A 25,661-nucleotide genomic window follows, 5' to 3' on the forward strand; every position below is an offset into this window, starting at 1 on the left:
AGGGATGCGATAGTGTCGATAGATTGTCGATATATTTGTGGACTTTCGTGACAATCCATCTTTCACTTAGTATTTAAATAACTAAAATTTCTCTAATTTAAAAAATAATAATAGCGCATAATAAAATTGTGTAGCTTAGATTCAACTCGCTATATTTATAGCTACCACATCAACTTCTCATGTATACAATATACATAGCTGCATATAACTAACTAAAATATATACACTTAAAAGTAAGTTAGGTAAAGCTAAAGCCTGAGTCTAGAATTAAAGAGATGAGAATATCTGAGTCTAGCAGCAATATGAAATAAATTAAGAACACTATAGCTCAACTATGAATTTACTGGCGATAGGATATATTTTACATCCGCCCGAATAGCAACCACCGTACGCAAAGTGTTAAAACGCGCCATAGTGACTCACGTAAGTGTGTCGCTTTCTGGGATCACCCTGTGTATATCCGGTTACAACAGGCCGGCATAATTGCGTCGACTGCCGTGGGGTTATCATCTCTCCTCTGTCGACATTGTATTGGACTCCACTCCAGCTACCATCAGGAGCAGTGGAATCTATTTGACGTGCACGTTTAAAATAAAAACACGTTATTAATCTACTTAGTTTTAAAATAAGTTAAACAACCATCATGTTTTGTAAACTTCAACATAAACCAATATGAAATATGTTATTATATCCATTTCCGGTTAACAGTAATGTGTTCAAATAATACAAATGTCATGTCGGTACAATGTTAAGTGAACCGTTTACGACCAATTTCCTTTGCTATTTATCTTCACTTAGATGTATTAGACTTACTGACGGGGAATTTACTGAATAAAATGGGTGGAGATGTTGATTATTATTTATGATTGAATGAGTTGTCGTTGAGGTCATACTTCGAAACCCCGTTTGCATAAAAAGGATATTTTAAGTTTTCTATTTTTTAAAATATATTTTCTTTTTCTTTATTATGTGCAACTTTGAATAAAAAAAAAATATATTGAATTAACATGCTAATGTTATTTTATCCGAAGAAATATAATTGAACAAATCTAATTACAAAATAAAATGTTTTCAGCCGATAGAAGATTTTTTTACCACCAAAACAGATTTTAAAACATTTTTGCAATTAATTGTTGACATCCGAAACGGCTCTAAATAAGAAATAAATTAATTTTATCGATAATAAGTTTATCGACACCAGCCCCATGCCTGGTTATTTGCACGCTCAGCGCGTTATCTGCATTGAACCTGGTTATCTGTTAAACTATGAAATTGAACCTCTCGTTGGATCCTACTGCATCACACATTAGCTGCGCTTGCGCATCGAGTACCGCATACGCTATATGTTACTTATCTTTATATTTATGGCGACGGTGATGATGTATCAGACGATACACGTATATTTACTCCCATGTATAAAGTACTTCGTTATATTGTTAATTTGAGACTTAACGCACTGGCAATATTTTTAGGAATTAAGGTCGTCATTATTTACCTAATTTTACAGACGTGAATTTGTCTGTGGCTAATTCTAGTTTCATATCATGTTCATTTTGTTATGGATTTATGTTTTACAAATTTCCTATTTGTTAATTATAGTTCTTATGATTATTATAATATAAACATGATTCTAATATCCGTTAAATTTAGTAAACTGCATTAGCAAGACTTCGATATTCAAAATATTTGCCTTTCCTGGATTTGAACCAAGTACCTAGCAATGTCACTAAGCTATTAACACCCATTACATCACCACATCGGCATTGCTATACTTTTTAATACAAGTTTGACCCACTATTGGCGCAGGTAGTGGCCGCCCACGCTCGCCCACGCGTGGCCCACATGGCCCACTAACGGTTTCGTAACCTATCCGCGCTAATTACGAACTGGAGGGCAAAGGTTCGAACTTATAAGTGAAAGTGGAAAATTAGATCACCGGGCTATTAGAGTTGTATTGTTTGGGAGATAACGTGGGGTCAATGACCTCAGTGTAGTAAATGGCGCGTTCGACTCCCGCTTTGATATATTCGATTTTTAACCGACTTCAAAAACGAGGAGGTTCTCAATTCGACTGTATTTTTTTTTCGAACAAATGACACGTGCCATTTGGAATGATGGTAATCAAGTGCCAAAAGGACACAGAGCTTTTGATCACTAAATACACGATACTGAGGTCACCAAATTTTATCATAATAATTACCCTATCTACCAGTGGTGTAGGGTGAAATTTTCTAAAGAGGAACCCGACACAACATATAAGTACTTATAATATGTTTAAATGCGATCTACAAAACGTTAATGATAATTAGATTTTTCTTAGATTACGAAAGAGAAGCCGACAGAAACCGGATCAAACCCCTTCGCCACTGCACCATCTACACAATCAATAAATAATTGCATTAAAACACGCACGGAAGCGACAAGAAATTGCAGAAAAATATTTTCACCTTCGAAATATTTTCGGCTTCGGTTTCGGCCCAAAGTATCGAGACAATGGGCCGGCAATCGGCATGAATCACGGATTCCGCGATCAGTGCTAAATAAGAACTCCGAGTATGCACCGTCCAAATTATTCGAAGTGTTGCACAATGAAGTTAAGGGACGATTCCGAATCAACAAAAGTCTTTGGCGTATTAAAACGTTCTTCCGTCCAGCCCCAGCAACTCTACAAAATTCTTTATCCTTCTATGAATCTATACACAATTTTTAGCAGACACTCATAAGGCCAGACTTGTAATTTGCTTGGTCATGTTCTGGTCTCCTAAAATCAAAATTTCGGCGATTCTGCACTCACAAACGGCGATCAATTGTCTGCTAGGATATAGCACGGACATTCTCAAAGTTTTTTAGCAATGGAACTCTTAGAAAAATGATTTATATATTTTTTTGTATGCTTTTACAGTATTCTTTATTAATAATCATATCACTTGACATTATGTTTCGTTAGGAGCAATATTTTTTGGAATGTTCACGAAAGATTTGCGGAGTCCTAGAGCTCCGCGGAAGACGTTCTGAATCCAGTCCAATATGACAGTTTGAGCCATCCGACATATTGCAAGCAATATCAAGATACTATGTTTCATTATGTGCAATATTTTTTGGAGCCTCCACAGAGACTATTTGGAGCCCTAGAGTTTCGGCAAAGACACTGAATCCAGTGCAATTTGAGCCATCTGATATAATACATTATCTATACTATTATATAAAGCTGAAGAGTTTGTTTGTTTGTTTGTTTGTTTGTTTGTTTGTTTGAACGCGCTAATCTCAGGAACTACCGGTCCAAACTGAAAAATTCTTTTTGCGTTGGATAGCCCTATGTTTGTGGAGTGCTATAGGCTATATATCATTACGCTATACCCAATAGGAGCGGAGCAGTAATGCCTAATCTCAGGAACTACCGGTCCGAACTGAAAAATTCTTTTTGCATTGGATAGCCCTTTGTTCGTGGAGTGCTATAGGCTATATATCATCACGCTATACCCAATAGGAGCGGAGCAGTAATGGCTAATCTCAGGAACTACCGGTCCAAACTGAAAAATTCTTTTTGCGTTGGATAGCCTTTTGTTCGTGGAGTGCTATAGGCTATATATCATCACGCTATACCCAATAGGAGCAGAGCAGTAATGGCTAATCTCAGGAACTACCGGTTCGAACTAAAAAAATCATTTTGTATTGGATAGCCCTTTGTTCGCGAAGTGCTATAGGCTATATATCATCACGCTATGACTAATAGGAGCGGAGCAGTAATGAAACATGATGCAAAAACGGGGACAATTTATTAGTTTTGAGAGCTTCTGTTGCGTGCGCTGCGTAAACGGTTAAAGTTATGCAACAATAATGTATGACGGGATTGTTCCTCTTAAAAAGTTCTACTAAAATATATCATAAAACAAAGTCACCCACTGCATCGGTCTTCCCTAACGTGTTAAACTCAAAAACTACCCAACGTATTAGGATAAAATTTGGTATGGAGACAGTTTGAGACCCTGGGAAGAACATAGGCTCCCGGGAAAATATATAGCGTGACTTTTATAACGGAAAACTTTAGCCCGAAAAACTTTATAACGCGGGCGGAGCCGCGGGCAAAAGCTAGTTAGAAATAATCCGCTATGTTAGGCGGCTACAGTTTGCCACAGCAGTAGACTTCAGAATCGCCCCTTAATTCATACGGGATGTTAGAGTTACTTAACCCAGTTTTCTTTCGATTTCTTCCGATAAAACTGTATTCAGTTGTTCTATTCGTTTGACTCATCGTTTCACGGCTTTTACAAATATACTTTCTTACTAGCTTCTTTAGACGTAGTTTGTATTTTTATCTGTGTAGAGAATCGTTTACGTCGCTTTTAAAATAAATTTACGATGCAAAATAAAAATATCGATAAGCACATTCATATATTTTAACATATCAAGAATTTGCAAATATAACAAAGAAGCTACATAAGATAAGAAAATAATAAAATGTATACTAAAGGTAAACTTATCCCTAAATACAATGTTGCCATGACGAATAACTACCATTACGGAGCATGGAAGTGTCCAGCACAAAGCAAGCATTATGCTCACTTGACGTGATGCATGATCAGCCGAGAGACAATACGCGGTAGCGGTGCTTATAAATCAAGTGCGCGTGCGCAGCGCCCGCCCGTACGTCATAATTTACGCTCCCCTCGCGAATTGTGATAAACAGAATACGCTTTGTATCAAAATTACGTCAAAAGTAATAGCTGGAGAATTCGAATTTGCCGCCATATTCTTGACAAAACAGAGTGTGATAAACCTTTTGTAAGGCACATAATTTTCTTTTTAACGTAAATAATATAAATCCGTCACTCGCATTGAGACTACACCGACTTCCACGTCTCTAAAATTATGAAATAAGTTCATCTAAATATGTTTAAACCAATTTTACTACACACATATAAATCAAAAAAATATATAATATATTTATCCCAATTAATGTTTAAAAAAACTTTTAAAATTACCCACTTTAATTGTCGTAAAAAATACAATAGGCGCACCCTGTACCCAATACGTCGCATTAAGGCAGTTCGCGAACGCTGCGTTTATTATTCATAAAGCAATAGAAGCCGCATCCGAGGGATATTAATAACTGATTTATCGTGAATGCACAAGTATGGTCTTTTATTTGTCAATCGTGATGTGAATTGTGCCTTGCATTACTTGGAACTTAACGACCTACATTATCTACTTGCCACACACGTGCAAAAAGCATGTGTAGACTAGACTTGCAAAACAAAATAGGCCCTTCCTAGATCACGGGTTTCTTGTAAGGGAGTCTATCTGTATATATAAGCATTGTCTGATCCTAGCACAAGTGCGTTCTGGTTTGATAGTAATAGTGTAATTAATAAACACTGTGATTCATCATCATCATCATCTCAGCCACAGGAAGTCCACTGCTGAACATAGGCCTCCCCCAAGGATCTCCACGTCGACCTGTTGGAAGCGGCCTGCATCCAGCGACTTCCTGCGACCTTAGCCAGGTCGTCCGTCCACCTTGTAGGCGTGATGATTACTGATATAAAATTATTTATCGACAATTTTAATTTTTAATTTTCTCTCAATGTTTCGAAGACTCTGCAGCCTTCACGGTCACGGGAGGAACTGATGCGTTGGTCGTCCGTAAAGTCAACCTTACAACAGTCCGCCCCGTGACCATGAACACTGCAATCTACGAAACCTCGGAAAAAAATATGAGAAACCACGATAAAATCCAAAAACTAGTGTTATTTTGATTTCTCAGATTCGCGTAAACATAAGAAATCACTATGATTACCATTAAATGTTTAGGGTGATGAGCACAATTTATACCATATTGTCCTTAAACATTCTGATGATAAAACAATTTGTTAGTTGATGTGACACCATCCGGCGAAAAATCTTGTCAATTAGTTGCATAAAACAATCAATATTATAAAATAATGTCATAGAATCTTGACAACTCCAAAAAATTGTTGTAATAAAGTGAAATGAGAAACGATCAAGTTTTTGTGTCTTATAGATTCAGATAGAAAAAGGACTCACAAGTTTCATTGTCGGGGAGGTAACATTTAGTCATTGTTGACAGAAATTACGGTGCCTAACTTAAAAACTCAGGTTCATTGACTTGCCTTTAGACACTTCTAACACTACTCTTATATTCTCTGACCTAAATATTTTTAACCGAACAGTGAACATTGTGTGGAAATGAACAGAAATAGGTTAAAATTTAGTTGTCAAGATCACGAAGTCAGAAGTTCACGCGTACAATGTTTTTTTGAATTCCACAAATTTACCAGAATTGATTGAATTATCGATCTTATCAATAGTAAATACTCTGTTGAAATATGTACCCACAGCAGATTAACAAAATGAATTAAGATATATTCAATTACATTTATGAAATTCAGATCAAATTCATACTATTATATAACGAGACAATTGATGCCAATAGATAATGAATCATCTTATCAATACTAAATAATAATGTAATTATAAATACGCCATTATTCTCTGTGTCACTAGAAGAACTATTAATGAAAGTGTACTTACTGTTAGTTCTATCAAACACCATCTCCGCGCACCGCTCAAGCGCCCGCTGGCCATGACCCTCAGAGGAGTAGGACCTCCGGCCAGGCTCGCAGCGGTACACCGCGCCGGGCCGTGAGATGTTGTAGTGCTTGGGAGGATAGCGCTCATCCTCCGGCGCTCCCACTAGGATCCTGAGAACAAGAGGAAAGATGGATTAATTGTGAAGGCATTTTTAAACAAACTTTCTAATATTGCCAAAGTAACATAATACTGTAATGGTAAGTGATTATAATGTGTATTTTTGTCGTCTTACTTATGAATTTAAAAATAGTTAATAGTATAATGGACAGCATGTTTTGCGATGATAACATTCACATGTAAATAAATACGATATAATCATATTTAGAATAAAACTAAATTTCAAATCACAAAATTCCTCCAGTCGTTTCAGAGATGTGCGCTAACAAACATGAAAACAGACTAACATAATATAATTGTAAAAATTGCCGATATCTGTTCTATTAATCTTCTATAGTCCCCCCCCCCTTTTTTTTATTACTTTTTCCTACTACATATATAGATAATCTTCGTTAAATCATTCCGTCATATATTCGGTGTAATCCGGTCCTTTAATCTATCGATGCCGGGGAGTAGACACAAAGCAACGACTGGAAACAGGTCAGATGGGGACGACGCTGGCTCAGTGCCAGTACGCAAATAGCGCGGGTTCATACTCCGCTCTGCTCGCCAAAACGTATTTCTATAACTATGACTAATGTGACGTTTTGGATGTGTATACTGTTTTCATATCGAGAGTTCGTCTTACGCGGATTTAGCGTCATCGTGGTAAGCGGATCTGAGTAATCTCTAATCGAAGGTTGATGATCCAAATATCGTTTTATATAGTGTTGAAAGAGAAAGTGCCTGATATATAACGGATCACTCACTAATACTATAATTGCTCACACTCGTACACTTCGCTTGCTTTAAATCTAATGTAGTTTGATATCCTTGGAGGTTAGCAAGTACGAAATAATTTGTTTTTAAAAAAAACTTTTTGAACTAAATTAAGTAACTAATTTTTTACTTCTACATTATTATTGACATAAAAATACAGCATTGTGCTAGATTATTAGAAAGTTTTGTAAAAAAGCTAATGAAATACCTTCTAAATTATAAATATTCATATTAATACAAAGCATCTCCGGTGAATTTAAATGCCTAGTTACAATTTTAAGCATCTCTACACACAATAACAGTTTAGAACACGATGCAAACAGTTCCACTGCCTTGAGCATTGAAATAACGTTTGCTGATCTCACAATTCGTAGGACCATAACCTCCAGCCATTATTTACATTTGAAAATACTTAGTGTTAGATTTCATGTTGCTAATGGCTCACGTTACAATTCTAGGCAAAAAGTTTCTAGTGGATTTATTATTACAGTAATATTTGAATCTTATCGATTTGGAATTTGATTCTAGTCTATTAAGGTGCAAATGATTATAAATTTTACTGAATTATCAGACGAGTAAGTCGCTCATCTTTGTGCAAACAGTGATAAAAGCCAGAACTGTATCATAATTATTGCATAGCTCTGAATGGTGCTTGCAAACTTGAGAAATAAGATATCAAGATCATAATGCTACACAAATTATATCATAGAAGGTAGCATTGTCATTCAGATTTAAAACTCCACAAGGGAATGATATTATAATGACAACCAAATCATACTCTTGCATATATAAAAAATGTTCCAGAAAGAACTCCATTTCTATATTAAATTAACTTAGAACGATATCCACGCGATGTCGGAATCCGTTAAACTTTAACTATATTTAGCAACAAAGTTAGTGACAAAGTCGTGAGCGGATGTTTCCCGTCGCGTCCACGCATGCGCGGGAAGTGGGCCTATTTCGGTCCTTACCTCAGACCCCGCGATTTGTTAGAACTTTGAACCGTGTTATTTTCGTATTAATGATGTGGCGGCGCGTTAATTGTTACCAGTTATGGACGGTTTTGGGAGTCAATTCCTTATAGGGAATCTTAGGTTTATAAATAAAATAAAAAAAAATATAAATTTGAAAAATACTTGGTCCTTCGAGCCGGATGTATATTTATTTAGGTAGTAATCTACGCTAATTAGGAACCCATCATTATTCATCTTAAAATAAATGGCGCTAAACTGATGAATATCTATAAAACCACAGCTCAAGATGCTATTTATAAATCTCATTGAGCGGAATAGTGACCACTCGCGAAACTGTTGCGAAACTGACCACGCAGGTGAGTCACATGTGGCAGGATGCCAGACGCACCTGCACTGTTTTGTTTTTTTTATATTTGAGGATGTGCGAGTTACTAAGACGATATCGGAAGCCATGTTTTTTATTCAGATAGATTTACTAAACTGAGAGTGATTTTAGCGTAGTTTTATTAGCCTAGTCTTAACACAAGAACTAATCCTGAATCTATAATAATACTTAGCACTTTAAAAGAAAAAGGTTTTAGGACGAATAAAACATACTACCGAGAAATTAGCAACACATTCCTAGAAATTACAACTACAAATAACGTAAACAACTTTTGATACGTTAACATATATATTCCTATGACTCAACGTAACTTACACGAAACAGGAAATCGATTATTCACCCCAACAAAACTTATCCATTACGGTAATATCATAATATGGCAACACTGTTTCCCCTTAGATTTGAATACGTGTGTGAAATTATACAGCTATTAGGGATTTCCTGAGGCGTAAGGAAGGGCGGCCTATAACCAATGACCGTAACGGAGCTATTTTAGAAATGTCTGTGCTTTTATGTCGGTTTGTTTATTGATTTTCTATGCTGTTATACTGCTACGTCAGCCATGTATTATTTACTGTCTCACTGCTAGACCTTCTCTACTACTGAGATGAATTAGGCCTTAGTCCACCTGGCCTAGTGCAGATGGGTAGACTTCACACACCCTAAAAATTCTATAGAGAATTGCTCAGGTATGCAAGTTATTTCACGATGTTTTCTCTAACCGTTAAAGCAAGCAGTAATTGACAAAGAATACACACGTAATTTAAAAAAAGTCAGAGATATGTGTCCTTAGATTTTAAACCAGCGGACATTCGTCTCGATAGTCCGTTCTACACCCATATTTGTTATACTCTGATCGGAAATAATATTATACTTTTCCGCATTCCGCAGCACAGCGCTTTCGCGGTCAACTTGTCAAAGAACATTCATTTATGATCTTTTTTGCCGTATGCAGTAACATCTTAAATCTAATAAAAGTTGTCAATTTATTCCAAACTGATAAATCATTTGATTATTACGAAAGCAATAAGAACATTCTCAAGGCGCATACAATCTGGTCTTATTAACCGAAGTCAAAGTTCATTACTGCTGCGCTCGGTTAACTAGTGCACCCACTGTTGGTCATGTTTATGCCAATTGTTTTGTACAACCCAGATCTCATTAGATATCTACTCGTCATTAAATTTAGTTGCTTATACACCTCATAGAAGTTTAAATTACAGAGCAAAGCAAATAGATACAAATATCTACATACTATGTTTGTCATCCTAAAACACTCCATGAAGTCTAATATGACCTCACCATTTAAAAAGCCGTAATATTCTTCAAAACAAACCTAATAGTGCTGGCACAATATATTCTTGACAAAGAAAGCGGTAAAACCAATTTATGAAACATTTACTTAGCTACAAAAATTATATCGGTTAATATCTGTCCACTCTATGGTCAAGTTGGCCCAACATTTGCTTGTGCAAAGCAATTACGGTGCCACGTCAGCAAGCATTGATTCTCATCAACGTTCATTGTCCTATATTAGCTATAGATACGTCATAGATAGGAGCCATTCTACACGATTACAATAACTATTCTTTCAAGTATGGTACATTACCTTTAAAGTGAAATGGAGTGAATTAGATTCAAGGGGCATTCAAGATATAATCCAAAGCTTTTATAATAGTATATTATAAAAGAACGTGTGTGTATGTGCAATTCATATACGGTAGAAGTGAAACTTCTGAAAAATAGGCTACGAGAGATAGAGATGGACATAGAGTATCAGAAGTATTAGGATGTAAGGTTTATTGTTTTTACATAATACTAAAACATATTTGTAAAATTAATTTATTAGCCAGATTAAAATATTCACATAAATAAAAATACAGAAATAATGATAAATAAAAATACAACTTGCTTTATACTAGATCTTTGTAATATACAGGCGCAACACATGTATTAAACACATTCTAACAGAACAATAAAAGAACGCAAAATGTTTCATGCAGGCTGGTTGAACGATGTTCCTTTTTCAAATATGGTGACGCATTTTCGTGTCATTGAGTTTAAAATCACAAAGATTCTAAAGAAGTATCATTTCAAAATCAAAGTGGTAGGTTTATGAAAGTCAGCCTAGGAAAGCACTTTGTCCTTTTGCTGCTAAACAATTTGCTAATCTTGAACTATATGAGATTGAACAACTAATGTGCCAGTATGAGTTCAGTGCAATATAAGCAGGGATTTATATTTCAAAGTGCTTTGTATTGATGCTGTTTATGAGTAACGAACGAATGGCGAACCTTAGTGTCTTCATTCTTTGTTAAAACAACACGAATAACACGACCATTATAAGCATCTTAACAGCTCTGTTAAGATGTGCATTAAAACTGTTATGAAATTCATCGTACATTAAGCAAGAATATGAGCCAATTTAGAGTGTGAAATTCTACAATGAAATGAAATGATTCATGCAATAAGTGGTCCGTCGTTCGCACAATTAGCGCGACCAATTCACTTATGTACCCAATGTTGGACACTTGCGAAGTGTGTCCTATGTATTTAGTTACTTAGTTGCCGCGCCGTTCACTCGTCCGTGTAAAAATATTTTTATTAGCATTCCGCATCTTGGGTTTAATTTTTTTCATAACCAACTTCTATAGAGAAGTTTCTCTTAACATAATTTATTCTTTATCGGAATCCATACAGCCAATATTACGTGGTATACAAACAAACAGACTACTCTTATTGCATGTATTTGACGTCAGTAGTTAGGTATGGATAATGTTATATTCAAAAAAACACAAGCCTAACTAAAGAAGTCGAAATTAAATTGCAAATTTTCGCTACATCTCTGTTTTATAAATATGTCAGTGTTTACTCTGAAAGCCTTATCATAATGCAATGTGGGTGAGTTTACAATAAGATATGAAGTTTTCCAACGCAACATCTTGATAATATTTTTAATGACTTTATTAGCACTTCGTATTTTCATTTGCAGACTGGTTACAAAATTATGAGATTAAATATAAAATTTGGGAATTTTTAATTGCTTCATAACGCTTATTGCCGAAATGGTGATATTGTTTTCAAATCCAGCATTCAGCCTCATCATCTTAGAATTATTTTTTAGAACACATATTTATCTTCTGGTTCTAGAAGTTCTGTATGTTCATTGTAAAGACCTAAACCTATAACCATGCCGGAACCATCAAGATTCATTACAATTCTTGAACATCCATTATTTTGATCATTTATCTATTTTGCAAACAGCCTACATCTTCGCATTCGCCTATTTACGCCTCCATTCGCTTGGAAATTTCACCTCTCTTCAGTCAATAAGACACGTAGCCTTGCGATCCCTTTGTTTACGACCTACTTACGATAAGCCTCATCCTTTGTCAAAGCAAGCCACGTACGCGGACGTGAAATAGAATATATTATATGATAGGTTGCGAAACTGATTCATAGATGGCGTTAGTAAACAATTTTTTACGGAATATATATCCGAATGACTTGTAACTGCTGCTGTCTTCTATATTTTTTTATTTATCCTGTTTCATAATAGAGTAACGCTACTCTTTCAATATATTATAAGACAACCAAATACAAAAGTTACGCTGTCAATTATACTTTCAAATAATTAATAGTAATCAAACTAATATTTACACGGAAATTTGGAACCAACCCAATGACATATTATAATTGACGTCTCTGCGTCGCTTAGAATTATCCTTCTGCCATCAATCCTAAGAGAGTGTAGATAACTTAGGCCTTAATCCTTTAATTGAGACCGATCAGACCTTTCTTACTACTGAGAAGGTTTAGACCATACTCCATTTACGTTAGATGGATTGTAAGTTATAGATAGATACATAAAAAACGCGTAATCTAGTACTTTAACAACAACACACTTTAACAATAACACTTACTCTCTACTTTTTACCATATGGTTAAAAATCAATAAATAATAACCAATATCTATACAGTATAGACACCAATAAACATAAAAATTATAATTATAAAAAGCGCATATAGCCAACAGCAATTATGTTAAATACGGCCAGATGTAACCTCACTTATAACCTCTCATTACCGCCTAATTTTATGAATAAACAGTTAATTAATTACACATATAATTTTATTGCATTACTATTTAAAGATGTTAATCGATTCTACTTTTAATGTTGTCTATCTATTGTCTTCTAATTTAAAAAGAGATGTAACGATCATTTTATGGTCAGGTATTGTCGTATGGTTCTGATGTAAGTTTCTACTTTAGGCGTTACTTCAGTTAAAACTGGAATTTGTCAAATTAATCGGTTTATTATTGCCTTAATAGTAAAAAAAACAGTTGGTAATGATATAGTAGATTAGTAGTGACTAATGATTACAAATACGCCTTCACAGCGTAGTCAATAGAGGGTGGGCAGAAATTTAACTCAATTGTCGCCACCTACTACGCATTGAGTTTGCATATAAAATAGATGACGTACATAGACAAAATAACTCACACTCATACGACGCGATAACGACAATCCGACAATAAACTAGCAGCTAAAGATCAGTTAATTTAAATTAATAAAATAAGCTACTTAAATCAATTAGGGAAAATAATATTAAGAAAAATGTATTGATTACTAATCTTATGAGTAGATTAGGTGCTTTGAACCAAATAGAAAGGTTTCTAAGAATTATGGATACATTTTCAATTTATAAGGAGTCATATTTATTGAATTTTGAAACAAATGCCTAAACCATTATATTAGAATAATTGTTACCTATTTTACTTTTGTTCGCTATAAATTGGTACGTCACAGTCGAATTAACTCAATCCTTCTGAAAGCAAAACCGAGAAAGGACTGCAGGGCGCTACCAAATAAAAATTGTGACTACGGAAACTAATTTATATTGATTTTTTTTTATTGTTTAACTATAACTTTGCTTTGTTCTCTGTCAACCCCTTTTTTAAGGGTGACGATATGAGGCATACTATTAAGGACCACACTTTTAAGGTTTCTTTATATTAAAATTATATTGTAAGTCTTCCTTGTCGGTTGTATGTACAGTGATTTAAATCCCTGTAAGTAATTAAGTGACCATACACTTATTTTAATGTTTTACGAGTAGACGAGTTAAGGGTCCGCTTCATGATGAGCATAACGAAGTGGCAGAGACCGAGCAACAATTTGCGTATATAGTAAAATACCTTTTGCTTGCGGTTCTGCGAGCGTGAAATTGTTTTTCCAGGATAAAACACGCTATGTCCTTCCCAGGGTCTCATCGAAATCCGTTGGGTAGTTTTGTAGGGGATTTATTGAGTGTGTTTTTGTTGCCAGAAAAGATTATTTATTTATTGTTATTAACTCACTCGAATAACTCTGTAAGCATCTAATCACGCAAAAGGACAACCGACGTTGTCACAAATATTTTTTTCACAAATTAAACATCCGTCACTCAGTTGAGTAAATAATTCACATTCGCTAGTGAATTTCGTAAAATTTAGACTATGCTTGGAACAGTCAATGCACTGATACACATCCGTATCGTCACTCGGTTAAGTAAATAATTCACATTCGCCCGTGAATTTTGCGAATTTAAAATATACCTACAACAGTCAAACTACTGAATCTCGCAATAGGAACACTTCATCTTGTTTAGCATAAAGTTCATTGTCGTGTAATCTGTTAGGTTAGGTTCTGCTTGATTCTTCCTTTGATCTTGAGTTGTGATTAAATAAAATAAATAATATTCGCGTGCCGGCATTCTCACGGCCAACTTGGCAATGGAGAGGAGTGGTGCAATTTTCTCATTGAAACAATCAACTAAGAAGATACCGCGAGGGTGCGGCATGCGGGTGCTCTGACTATACTATATATACAGATACTGAAGTTCTGTTTATAGTTGGTTACAGAAATAAGTCTTAAAGAAGAAGTACTTATTTATGACAAGGTCGGAAGATAATTGGATAGTCTGTGGTAGGAAACAACTGTCCAGAAGTATTATACATAAAATAGTCTCAGATAAACGCGAAATAAAAGCAAAAGTTTTTTTTTATATAAAATAAGGCACGCAACGAGCAGTCGCCTGATTATTATTGACCAATAACACACATCTATAAAAAATCTAGTTGCGCAGGCAACCTTCAAAACAGATTGAAAATTATGGAAACAAAAGGCAGCACTTGAACCTTGTTAGTTTAAAGTTCTCTTCAGTGAAACAACTAACGTTGTACCTAAGCTATGAAAGTAAAAAAGGAAAAGTTTGTGGGTTTGTTTGTAGGGGCCAATCTGTGAAACTGCTAAACCAATTTTAAAATTATACCGGGAAAATACAAAGCGGGATGTATCCCGGAAAAACTTTTTCAGACAGGCGAAGCCGTGCACCCAGAAACCAGGAAACATTCAGCCTACATTCATAATAAATTCTAATAACATATAATACAACTAACATTAGTTACATGTACACGTGCATAATTACTAATGAACCATGAAGTAAACCGTATCTGCGCAGTTATCATTAACTGAAGTAAATAAAGGCTCAGTAAACGTAGCCCGAAGGTTAACTGGCAATCACTTTACCTAAATTTAAGCCTATTGTGACACCGTGTGAGCAAATCTGTCTACACGAAAATCGGTCGTGAATTTTGATTTTGTAGCTATTTTTCCGTAAATTAAAAGCCCAATAATTATGCGTTACTATTTTCTAATGATAGCAGTTCTGTAAATTCTTTGTTTTTCCAAAATCATAGTTTCGGCTATTTCTGCTCCTGAACAGCAAACACTATTTCGTTATGGATTAAACATATTAGATTTTAGGTTGCAGTGGGGTCATATTGCCGTAACCCGTAATTATAAAGAAAAATTAGCACCGATATACTTACTAATGTTAAGAACCTGTATATTTACTGGGCATTTTGAAATTAGTATCATATTCGGGATGCTAACCGCAATAGGGACATGCATTAACTTCCCAATTCAAAGTTCTGAGTTTATTTGTGTGTCTCATAATGAGAAAACATAAGAAAAAACATGGTACATAAGATTTAGGTAATCCTATATACTTTGTATAATTGTAAAATGTAGGTAAATATTGTAACTGACTTTTCGGACGAACAACACATCATAACCGTAAAGGCTGCAATACGAAAATTAGAGCTCAAAAATCCGCGTTAAATTCCGAAAACTAATCGATATCTAACATACGCATAAACATACAAAATAATGATGCGATAGTAAAAATAAAACTAATTCTACAGAAAATACAGCTCTAATTTCAATTGGTTTAACAAAACAAGGCTTACAAAATAAGTACCACTAAAAATTCCGACACCACCAATAAACTTAGAAACAGTACTTTAGTTTAAACAATCAAAGAGACAGCTCGGATTGTCTTGAAATCGATACGTAATCAAACTGGGGAACACCTGTTTTCTATATAAGAAGTCCGAAGCACCTATAAAATGGAAACGCCATGTCAGAGATAGTAAACAGTTTATAAACGCGTTGTATGGAATATTATATTAATTCGTTTGTAATAAGGAGCAGGACGTTCCAAAGTTTTCTTTACAATATTTAAATTTTAATTATTTCACACCTACATACAATTTTTCATGTACATTTTACCAGTATTTATTCCAATAGGGTACTAAAATATTTATGAACAAGTACATAAATTTTATTATATTCTAGTTAGAATTTTTTCTAATGTAACCTCTTATTTATCCAAATAAATTCCTGGCCATCTAGTACATTTTTTTTTTTATTTTAATTGAATTCAGAACACTTATTATAAAAAAAAAGGTTTTTTATGGTGTACTCCAATGGTTCCCTAGCCCAGATGCAGCCATAGAACAATATAGTGTGCAGGTATGTAATTTACGAGATTGACTTGCGTAACACATTTTGGGTTGATCCCAAATGCAAATGATGGTGAAAGTAGCGCGTGGGCTATTTAGGCTGAATGTAAACACGCCGGTTTGAAGGTATGGCATTAATATAACTGTCGTCGGATTCCTTATCAAAAGTGGAATTAGTGGAGATGTTACTTTTAATAAAACAAAATGTATTTATTCGTTTTATTTTTGATATTTGATAAGGATGAGATAAACGTTTACAACTATCACAATAATTATATCAATACAAGTTACAAAATAGAGGTCATTAGTATTAAAGAAACAAAGATACACTGTCACATAAAATTTAAGTCGAGAGTGTTTGAAACTTATGGTTAACTTTTAATTTGTAATACTTCAGAAAGACAAAGTTTAACACAACTATTACTCCGTAAAACTAATGCGTCAAAGAGTTATCATATCATGATTGTAATGATAAACAAATTAAAATGTCGCAACGTGGAAACGCAACGCGCCCGCGACGTGGGCAGGCAGCCTTATTGAATAGTGACAACACTAGAGTCTATCATTCTGATGACGTCAACGTCTTGTGAAATTTGTAAACAGTGACAAAGTAAATTTATTAGCTACGTAATAGTAATCTTTCCACAATAAAAGCTACCTACTGAAATTACACGCAAGTGTTATTTAAACATACTTTCCTCAAAGATTTCAAATCAAATACAACCTTAAAGATTGCGTAATTGTGGCAACTTTAGGTTGCCACCACAGGCTACAGTTGCCGGAAATTAATCCGCAGACACGGCTACCTACATTACTTTGACAGTAGAAGCAACATTTATGACATTTATTTTATTTGTATTCCTTCAGCAACTTCTACTATAATTTTTATAGTATAATGATATCATATGTATACGCGAATGTTAGACATTAAAGTTAAATTATTTTTTGAATTTTATCGCGGTTTTAATTTATTTGTTTTGTCCCGACGGTACTAAGACTTTGCAGCCTTCGTGGTCACAGTCAAAATAGTTTATTTTTAACACTTTTAAAATATTATTTCTCAGCCAAATTGACATCTGCGACGCTGTCACCAATATTCAAAACACGTAAAATATTAAAACAGCTCTCAATGTATGACCAATTAACTACATGATTGCATGTCTGTCACCTGTTTGTCCGAAAATATCCAGACAGCGCATGAATAATTTAACAGGGTGCAGATGGTATGGTGACTGGTAATGGCCGCCAGGTGGCACCTGCGACTTCCCTTTACATTTATATATGTAACTAGCTGACCGACAGACTTTGTCCCGTTTTAACTATGAATTTGCAGCGCGCGTTCTGTCAATCGCTGACAGTTATTTCAAACAATTGACAGTTATATAAAATTAATATTTTCGTTAAGTTTTTTTAAATTTTCTAATTTTCCGCGCAATTTTTTGATTTTTTTCTTTCATAAAAACCTTCTCCTGACAATAACAAACACAACAAAAAAAATAGTGAAATCGGTCCAGCCGTTCACGCGTGATAGCGTGACCAAGGGAAATAGGGATTTATTTATATATATAGATAAGTTTGATATAGTTGACAACTACTGGCAGTTTCTCCTGCCAAGATTAAATTAAAAATACTAACTTAGTTAATAACAAGAATATTACTGGCAGTTTATCTTGCCAGGATAATATAAAAATACTAAATCTTTGCTATGCCAGTCTACGGAAATGATAGATATTGGCGGTTTTCCAAACGTGACTCCTTAAGGCGATACCTCAAGGTCCATTTTCATACATTTTGTTTCACCTTTAATCTGGGTAACTAAACAAGTATTGGCAAGTAAAGAATTTAAATTCACGTCTAGTTAGTGATTAGTTCTCGCAGTTGAAAGAAAAACGTAAAATAATTAATAATCATGGATATTTCTGCCTTTAAAATTTCGTCATATTAAATTTTAAAGGCATTACCCAGATTAAAGGTGAAACAAAATGTATGAAAATGGACCTTGAGGTATCGCCTTAAGGGATTTTCACCGTGAACATAATTGGCAGTAAGTTGTCAAAATATTACTTGACCCTACCAAACATGCTTTACTCCAGATTTCTATGCTAAATTAAGATATAAAGATCATTCAATTATGAAAATTAATTAACTGATTATAAAATTTCTTTCATTAGTAGTGATTTATTTATTTACAGTATCGAATACTTACAGCTATATACATATATTAGAAATAGCAACAATATATTTTTTTTTAATACAATCTAGTTTTAAGTTTGTATATTTTATAAAATTGTAAAAAATCTGATTGTAATCTGTATTCCGTCTTAATTAAATAAATAAATAAATTAAGGTATCAAAAAGCCAATAAAAAGTTCTCCTTTACAGAATTAAATTATTTGAGTGTGTGCAAAACTCTTTGGAATAGATGATATAGGATATATGTTTTTGAATTAATGATTCTTATTTCAAAAACTGATTTTCACGAAGAATTACACTGTAAGCAAAAGCAACGGGCCATCTCATTAACTATCCTAAACTTAATCAATGCTATATTCTACGGAAAATCTCAAACTTATCGTAAAATGGCTTTTGCCCTATCATTGAGATCACAAACAAAGCAAACAGATGTAAGATATGCTGGCCCCCTAAAACTGGGCAACGCGTCGGCAAACCCTAATGAATATCTTATCTAAATTAGTATCAACGGTGTTACTATGCGCTGATCTTATAAAATAATTAGGAGGTTAATCTCGCGGCTTAAATTATAAGCGGTAGCGGTTAAAGTAATTCAAGAAGATATTATCTCTGTTTTTATAATGCTTCCCTATAAACGAGAACTTACTAATAGGCGTATTTTTACGATTAATGCGTGTTATTAGACTTATACTCCTTGAAGTCACTTATGAAAATTTCTTAATGACACTTTTAATTTTACTTACAAACCACTACTACATTAAATTTTCATTCGCATGACCTCAAAGAATTGCACTGGCTATACCTTGTATAAAAGCTCTGATGTCGAAATATACCAAGGGCCGTAAACAAGATGGCCGTTTACAATCGTTAACGCTAATACAAAACAGAAAAATGAAGGGCAATAACATATCAGAACTATAAAACTATCGCTAGGCTAACCTAGTGATGGTCATGAGTTTACGTCATTGTTATACATAAAGTTAGCGTTAAAGAAAGAAAGCCCTCTTAGCCACAAGCCCAAGACAAAACGAAAGAGCTCGTCTAGCAATGGCAAAATTCCCGCTATATATTTTCCCAGGCTAAAAAGCCCTAAACCAAACCTATAACCTTTGTTGAGAGTATTAAACTATATCCATACTAAATATCATCAAAATCCGTTTAGTATATTTTGAGAAAATCAATAACATACAAACAGACAGCTGTTCGGGACTTTGTTTTATATGTATAGCTTTATGTAGAGTCTAGTTATCAGAACAATTTGCAGACTGCATTTCTGCGTAGTACCTATTTGTCGGATTCCCTTTTAAAAAAATCACCTTTCACCACTATTGCCTAAATCTCATAGCTTGTGCTAGTAAGACAGTATATTTTACGGTGCACACGTGATGCCGCATCGTTTATCTAGCGAACAGTCGCTGGACCACCCGCCCTTTATGAGGCCCTGATATATTGCGGCTCGGGTGACCATCTGCATGGATATTACTCACTACCACCAGTGGAGATAAATCTGACTTCTGTTTTATTATTGTTGCAATTGTGCGCGTTTTAAAATCGTAGAGGTCTTCAATCGTTTCGGGGAAATATAAATTATGAACATGTGTAAAATAAGTTAATAAAAAAAGCCGTTTTTATGTACATAAAAGATTTGACAGAATACTAATTGAATATAATGTAGTCGTAGTATTTAAAATATATATACATTTTTAAATTATCCACGTAATGTTACTTAGTAACCCGGCAGCTTCTGTTAAGTCTTCATGTAAATCAGTCGCCACCTGCTCCGGGCGGCGAGGATGCAGCGCGGGCGGCGCGGCAAAGGATGCGCACGCGCACGCGCCTCGATCACCTTTCGTTTATTATCATAACACTTGAGCGGGAACTCGCTCGACTGCATATTAACTAGACCAAAGAGTGGACATATTTGGATATCATGTTAAGGAAAATATTTCAACTTTATTTATGAACATTTAAAGTCCTTGATTAATAGGCTTGAAAAGTAAAAATTGAATGTCATAAAAACCATAATATTTACATCGAACAATTACGTGTACTTTCATATAAGTATAAAAATATACTTTCCTCTATTGAGGACTTCTATTAGTCCACCACACTGACCTAATGAAGGTTCATGATCATCATATCTTCGAAATTCAAATAAATTACTCAAAACACGCATGTCTCAAGACATTTTCCTTTGCCGTCAAAACGAGCGATAATAAACAACAAACACACGTAATTTCGAAAGTCAGAGGTGCGTATTAAGGTGGGGTCGAACACACCTCTAACTGAAAACTTGAAAGATTATATTCAGAACTCAATGTTGAAGGAAGTAATATTTTTAACCCGTCTTAAATATAAAAACACGTGCACGCTATAATTTCATGTTTATACTGTACTTTATGGTGAATTAAAACATTGTTTAGGCTTCATGGAATAGTCCGTACATATTTTATAAGTTATTACACTAAAAATGTAAAGCAACGATGTTATTATAAAATAAACGAAGTAATAACGTATAAAATATATAAGGGTATTGCTCCTTCACGAGTAATCTATTTTTAATTATGAACATTATGTTTTTCTCTTTTTGAAGTGAGACTTCTTTAGAATCGTTGTGATTCGAAACTTGGTGAAATGAAAATGCATCACGATATTTGAAAAAGGAAGAGAGATTAACTAGCATGCTAAATCTTGCATCCTTTTTATTCCACATTCATTTTATGTCGATCTTCTTCAGAGCTATATCACGTGCCAAAATGTTGGCATGTTTGGAAGTTTATAAGGGTAATTTTTTGTAACTATTGAATACCAAGCTAATTTCTTATTAATGGAAGCGCTCATTTTTCAACAGAAAGCTATATAATAACCCGGAAAGTAGGTTTTACCTAGGACAAATGTAAAATAAGCAAAATCAATTTTCAATGCCTCTTCCATGTTTCAATAATTAATATTTACACAATAATTGATAACAAATCAGTCCTAAATTGAACTACTAGCGATATCTGTTTATGACTGGCGTGGGCGCAGTCAACACCGCTCACCTCGGCACCGATCCGCGGTTAATATTAGATCGTTACCCACGCGGGACCCTGGCCGCTCATTCGGCTCTACTTGCCTGTAATCAACTATGCCATCATCTTTATTATAAGAAGTTCACGAAGATCTTTGGTAGAAGAATATGATGAAAGGTTTTGTCACACAAGCAATCCATGTTCAGGATTATGATGTATTAGGACATGTCCTTTTAGAACTTTCAGAAGTACACAGTTAGAGTTTGTTTCCAGGAACGGTTTTATGCTGGCCGAGCCTTGTTGAAGTTGGAAGTCAGGAAGTGCGGTCTTACGAACATTTACAAAGTCTAAACTGACTTCATTGGTGACTGCTGGCTGGTGCACGAAATTTTACAATTACCATCCTTTTTATCTAGAAACCGTGGTTGATTAAATACCTCTATTTTGTCTATCCTATCGCCAAGCAGCAATGCGCAGGACTTATTCTAATCGGATGTTAAAGTTGATATGTGTTGCTGGTAGGATATATTTTATATCCGCTCGGATAGCGACCACCGTACACAAGGTGTTAAAACCCGCCATAGTGGCCCAGAAAGTGTCGCGTTCTGGGATCACCCTGTTCATATTCGGTTCCAACAGACCGGCACCACTGTTTCGACTGCCGAGGGGTATTCATCTCTCGTCAGTCGACCTTCCATTAGACCTCACCCCATTAACCATCAGGTGCAGTGCTGTACAAAAAAAAAGTATTTAAAATTTGATTTCTGACGATCTCCTAGATCTCACGTATAAAGCATATAATTTCGCCGTGATCTCTGGCTACTGTTTCCCCTAACACCATGCTCAAGCATCGTTAACAGTTGCACATTAGCACCTTTCACTGCGTTCATGACGCGTTAGCGAGTACGGAACCCTTTGTCTATAAACGTGAGAAATTTACGGTATTTAGTACACTTTCTTTTTTATCGGTTATATCTACATGCTAGTCTAGTGGTTTAATAAAAGCAGAAGTTCTAACTTCGATACCCAGGGCGGGTTATGATTTACCAATTTTTCGAGCAATACAGCAACTGCAACTTACGTGATAATGAGGAATGTAGTGTTTATTGAAAAATTTAGATCTGCATCATATTCAAAGAAAAACACGTTGCCTAAAATTGGAGTAACATCCAATATGCCAGTAATTTCTTCGCGTATAAACTTATTATAAAACTACTTTTAGTGTACTGTCTACCCCTTTAAAACATCAGTTTATTTACTACTTCTTTACCTAATGTTAGTATATTTTTTTATTGCCTTAAATAATGAGACGAGCTTGCTGTTCGTCTGATGGTAAGCCATGCAACCGCCCATAAACATTAGAAACACCATCCAATACCTTGAATTACGAAATATTATTTCCACTGCGCTCGCCATCCAGAGACATGAGATGTTAAGTATTATTATGTCCAGTAGTTACAATATCCTTCAAACCGGAACACAACAGTGACTACACACTACTGCTTGGCAGCAGAAATAGACATTGCGGTGATACCTACTCAGGGGGACTCTCACGTATGAGAAAATTGCCACCAGTATAATAGTTAAAATTTCCCTTATAATGTTGTTTCATTCACTTTGCCGCGAAAAGACAAAATATTTACAAACATTTAATTCAAATGCGGAAATGTGGTATCTCTTGCAAAACAGATAAGTGTCGTTCACCCAAGCTCTATCCTAATCTCTACCGGTGCAGTTGGCATACATTTTGATCTGAAAGTTTTATTTTAATAAAATAAAAAAGGGTCACGGAACAATTTCAAACAGAAAGATAATACGGCGTTTTGTAGAGCAGTATTTATTCAAGAGATATTAAATAAATCCGCGTAGGTTTTTTGGTTTGAAATGTACACAACTTGTTTTGGTATGAGTTATTATATTTGTATTTGATAATAACTTCGCTGCTATACCATAGGTGATAGAATGGATATAAATCCAACTCACCGATACCAGTTTCATCTCTATCTACCCCTTCGACAACCTTAATGTATATGCATTTAAATCCAATATACTAGGCCAATAATTCCTAACCAACACGGTTGTTAGGGTGTATTACATGGAGAGCTAGAAAGGTGCGACATAAGGCAAGATGTTTACACCACGACGACCATATGGTCGCATTGCGTGGGCGCGCGACGCTGCATTCGCAGAACACCTTGGCGCAGGCGCGGACTGGGGAATGGCGGCAAAGTTTAAGGTTAGCGGGTGTAGGCACGATTACTTATAGTATTAAAACTAAATCTTCAAAGTGATGAGCTTGGTTTATTGTCACATTTGAAAACTATATTTTGGATTTTATGTATGTTTATTTCATTAAATCACTAAAAAAACACACTCACAAAGTAAAATGTTAAATGATATAATTTTAATTTAAAAGAATGCATATTCATAAATTATTATATAAGATTCATATCGTCAAAAATATGATTTAAAATAACTTAGGGTCACTCCCCATCTCCTCGTAACAAGTCCAGTCCTGCATTACAAAGGTGACGAATAGTAGCTGATCACGTTCTCAGTGACCGCATAAGATTCATTATTATTACTGACGCAAGCCAAACTTGTGGTCTGATAGGGCTGGTGACTCCTAAACCATCAATGGAATTATGATTTTCCCTGAAAATAGAAATCATCTATGATGCAAACTACCATTCATAGCTAATTCCTGAGAAATCATGAATGCCGTGAAGACCTGGAAAATGGCAAAGTATTTTCATAATGATTTACGAAATATAGCAGTTCGTTTCCGCCATTTTGTATTCTTGAAGAAGACGTCTGGTGACTAACACACATTAGACTACATTTACCTCTACCAAGTGTCAACTACATACAACTTTCCTCCTGATGACGTTGGCCTAATGTAGAGAGCATGTCGACCCTACGCCCTACTGAAGGACGTACAGCACGACTTCCTGACATTCAACACGCGTAAGGCCGTAAATGGGATTGAATGGGTGACGTCACGGCGGTGGGCGCGTACCGAACCATATGGTCGTTTACCAATCTATTTCAAGCGCGATAATTATAATTAATTTATTTGTGGTTACAATAAATATGTTTTATTTGTGGTTTTATTGTAGTAGTAATAAAGGAAAACATTGCAGCTCATGTTTTATCCTCAACAGGTTAGGTAGAGATGCAGCCACATGTTCATAAACTAGTATGTCATCCCACGCCTGATCCTCGTTACAAACACAAACAATTTCCAATAACCCAGATCGGCATTTTTTTCTAAATCAAAAAATCCTAAGATTTTATTTAAGAATCATACTTGAAACCGTTCCATAGATAACCTAAGATGGAGTTCTAGAGTCTTTCCCGCCCTCACCACTACAGCATCTGCAAGCAGCAGCACTGACACATAATGGCACTAGAGGTAATGCTCACTGAACAGGGAACACTAATTTGTCTTTATCCCCGTAACAAATTAATCAAACAAAAAATTAGGAGTTGGAAATATTTAAGTATGGCTTTCACTGAGGCAATCTTAATACATTTTACACCATCCATGTATACGTTCCAATGTACTCTGTACTATCAGCCCTATAAAAACACTTTTCTTTCACACAAACATTTGTCTCTGCGCGAATCGACCCCGCGCCCTTTCGTCTCACAGCTATTCGTCTAAAAACAAACGCTCTACCGATTTCGTTTATATGAACAACTGCCTAATGGTAGCCATTATCGTCACCTCTGATAAATAACTTATTGACATTGGTAAC

The 25,661-nt window shown here is 35.0% G+C and overlaps 1 protein-coding gene across 1 annotated transcript in view; it reads right to left on the bottom strand.

Annotated features, from left to right (window-relative positions):
- The window catches only part of LOC119193427 (integrin alpha pat-2-like), a 59,320-nt gene extending 38,537 nt beyond the window's left edge, over positions 1-20,783 (bottom strand). Inside the window, exons 1-2 of the mRNA XM_037447023.1 lie at positions 20,665-20,783; positions 6,553-6,722 (exon numbers count right to left, since the gene is read on the bottom strand). Of these exons, the coding sequence (XP_037302920.1) occupies positions 6,553-6,722; positions 20,665-20,783 (289 nt within the window). The remainder of the gene's footprint in view (positions 1-6,552; positions 6,723-20,664) is intronic.
- Between the last annotated feature and the right edge of the window lie 4,878 nt (positions 20,784-25,661).

Source organism: Manduca sexta, unplaced genomic scaffold (genome assembly GCF_014839805.1).
Source record: "Manduca sexta isolate Smith_Timp_Sample1 unplaced genomic scaffold, JHU_Msex_v1.0 HiC_scaffold_53, whole genome shotgun sequence".
In the NCBI taxonomy this organism is placed as follows: domain Eukaryota; kingdom Metazoa; phylum Arthropoda; class Insecta; order Lepidoptera; family Sphingidae; genus Manduca; species Manduca sexta.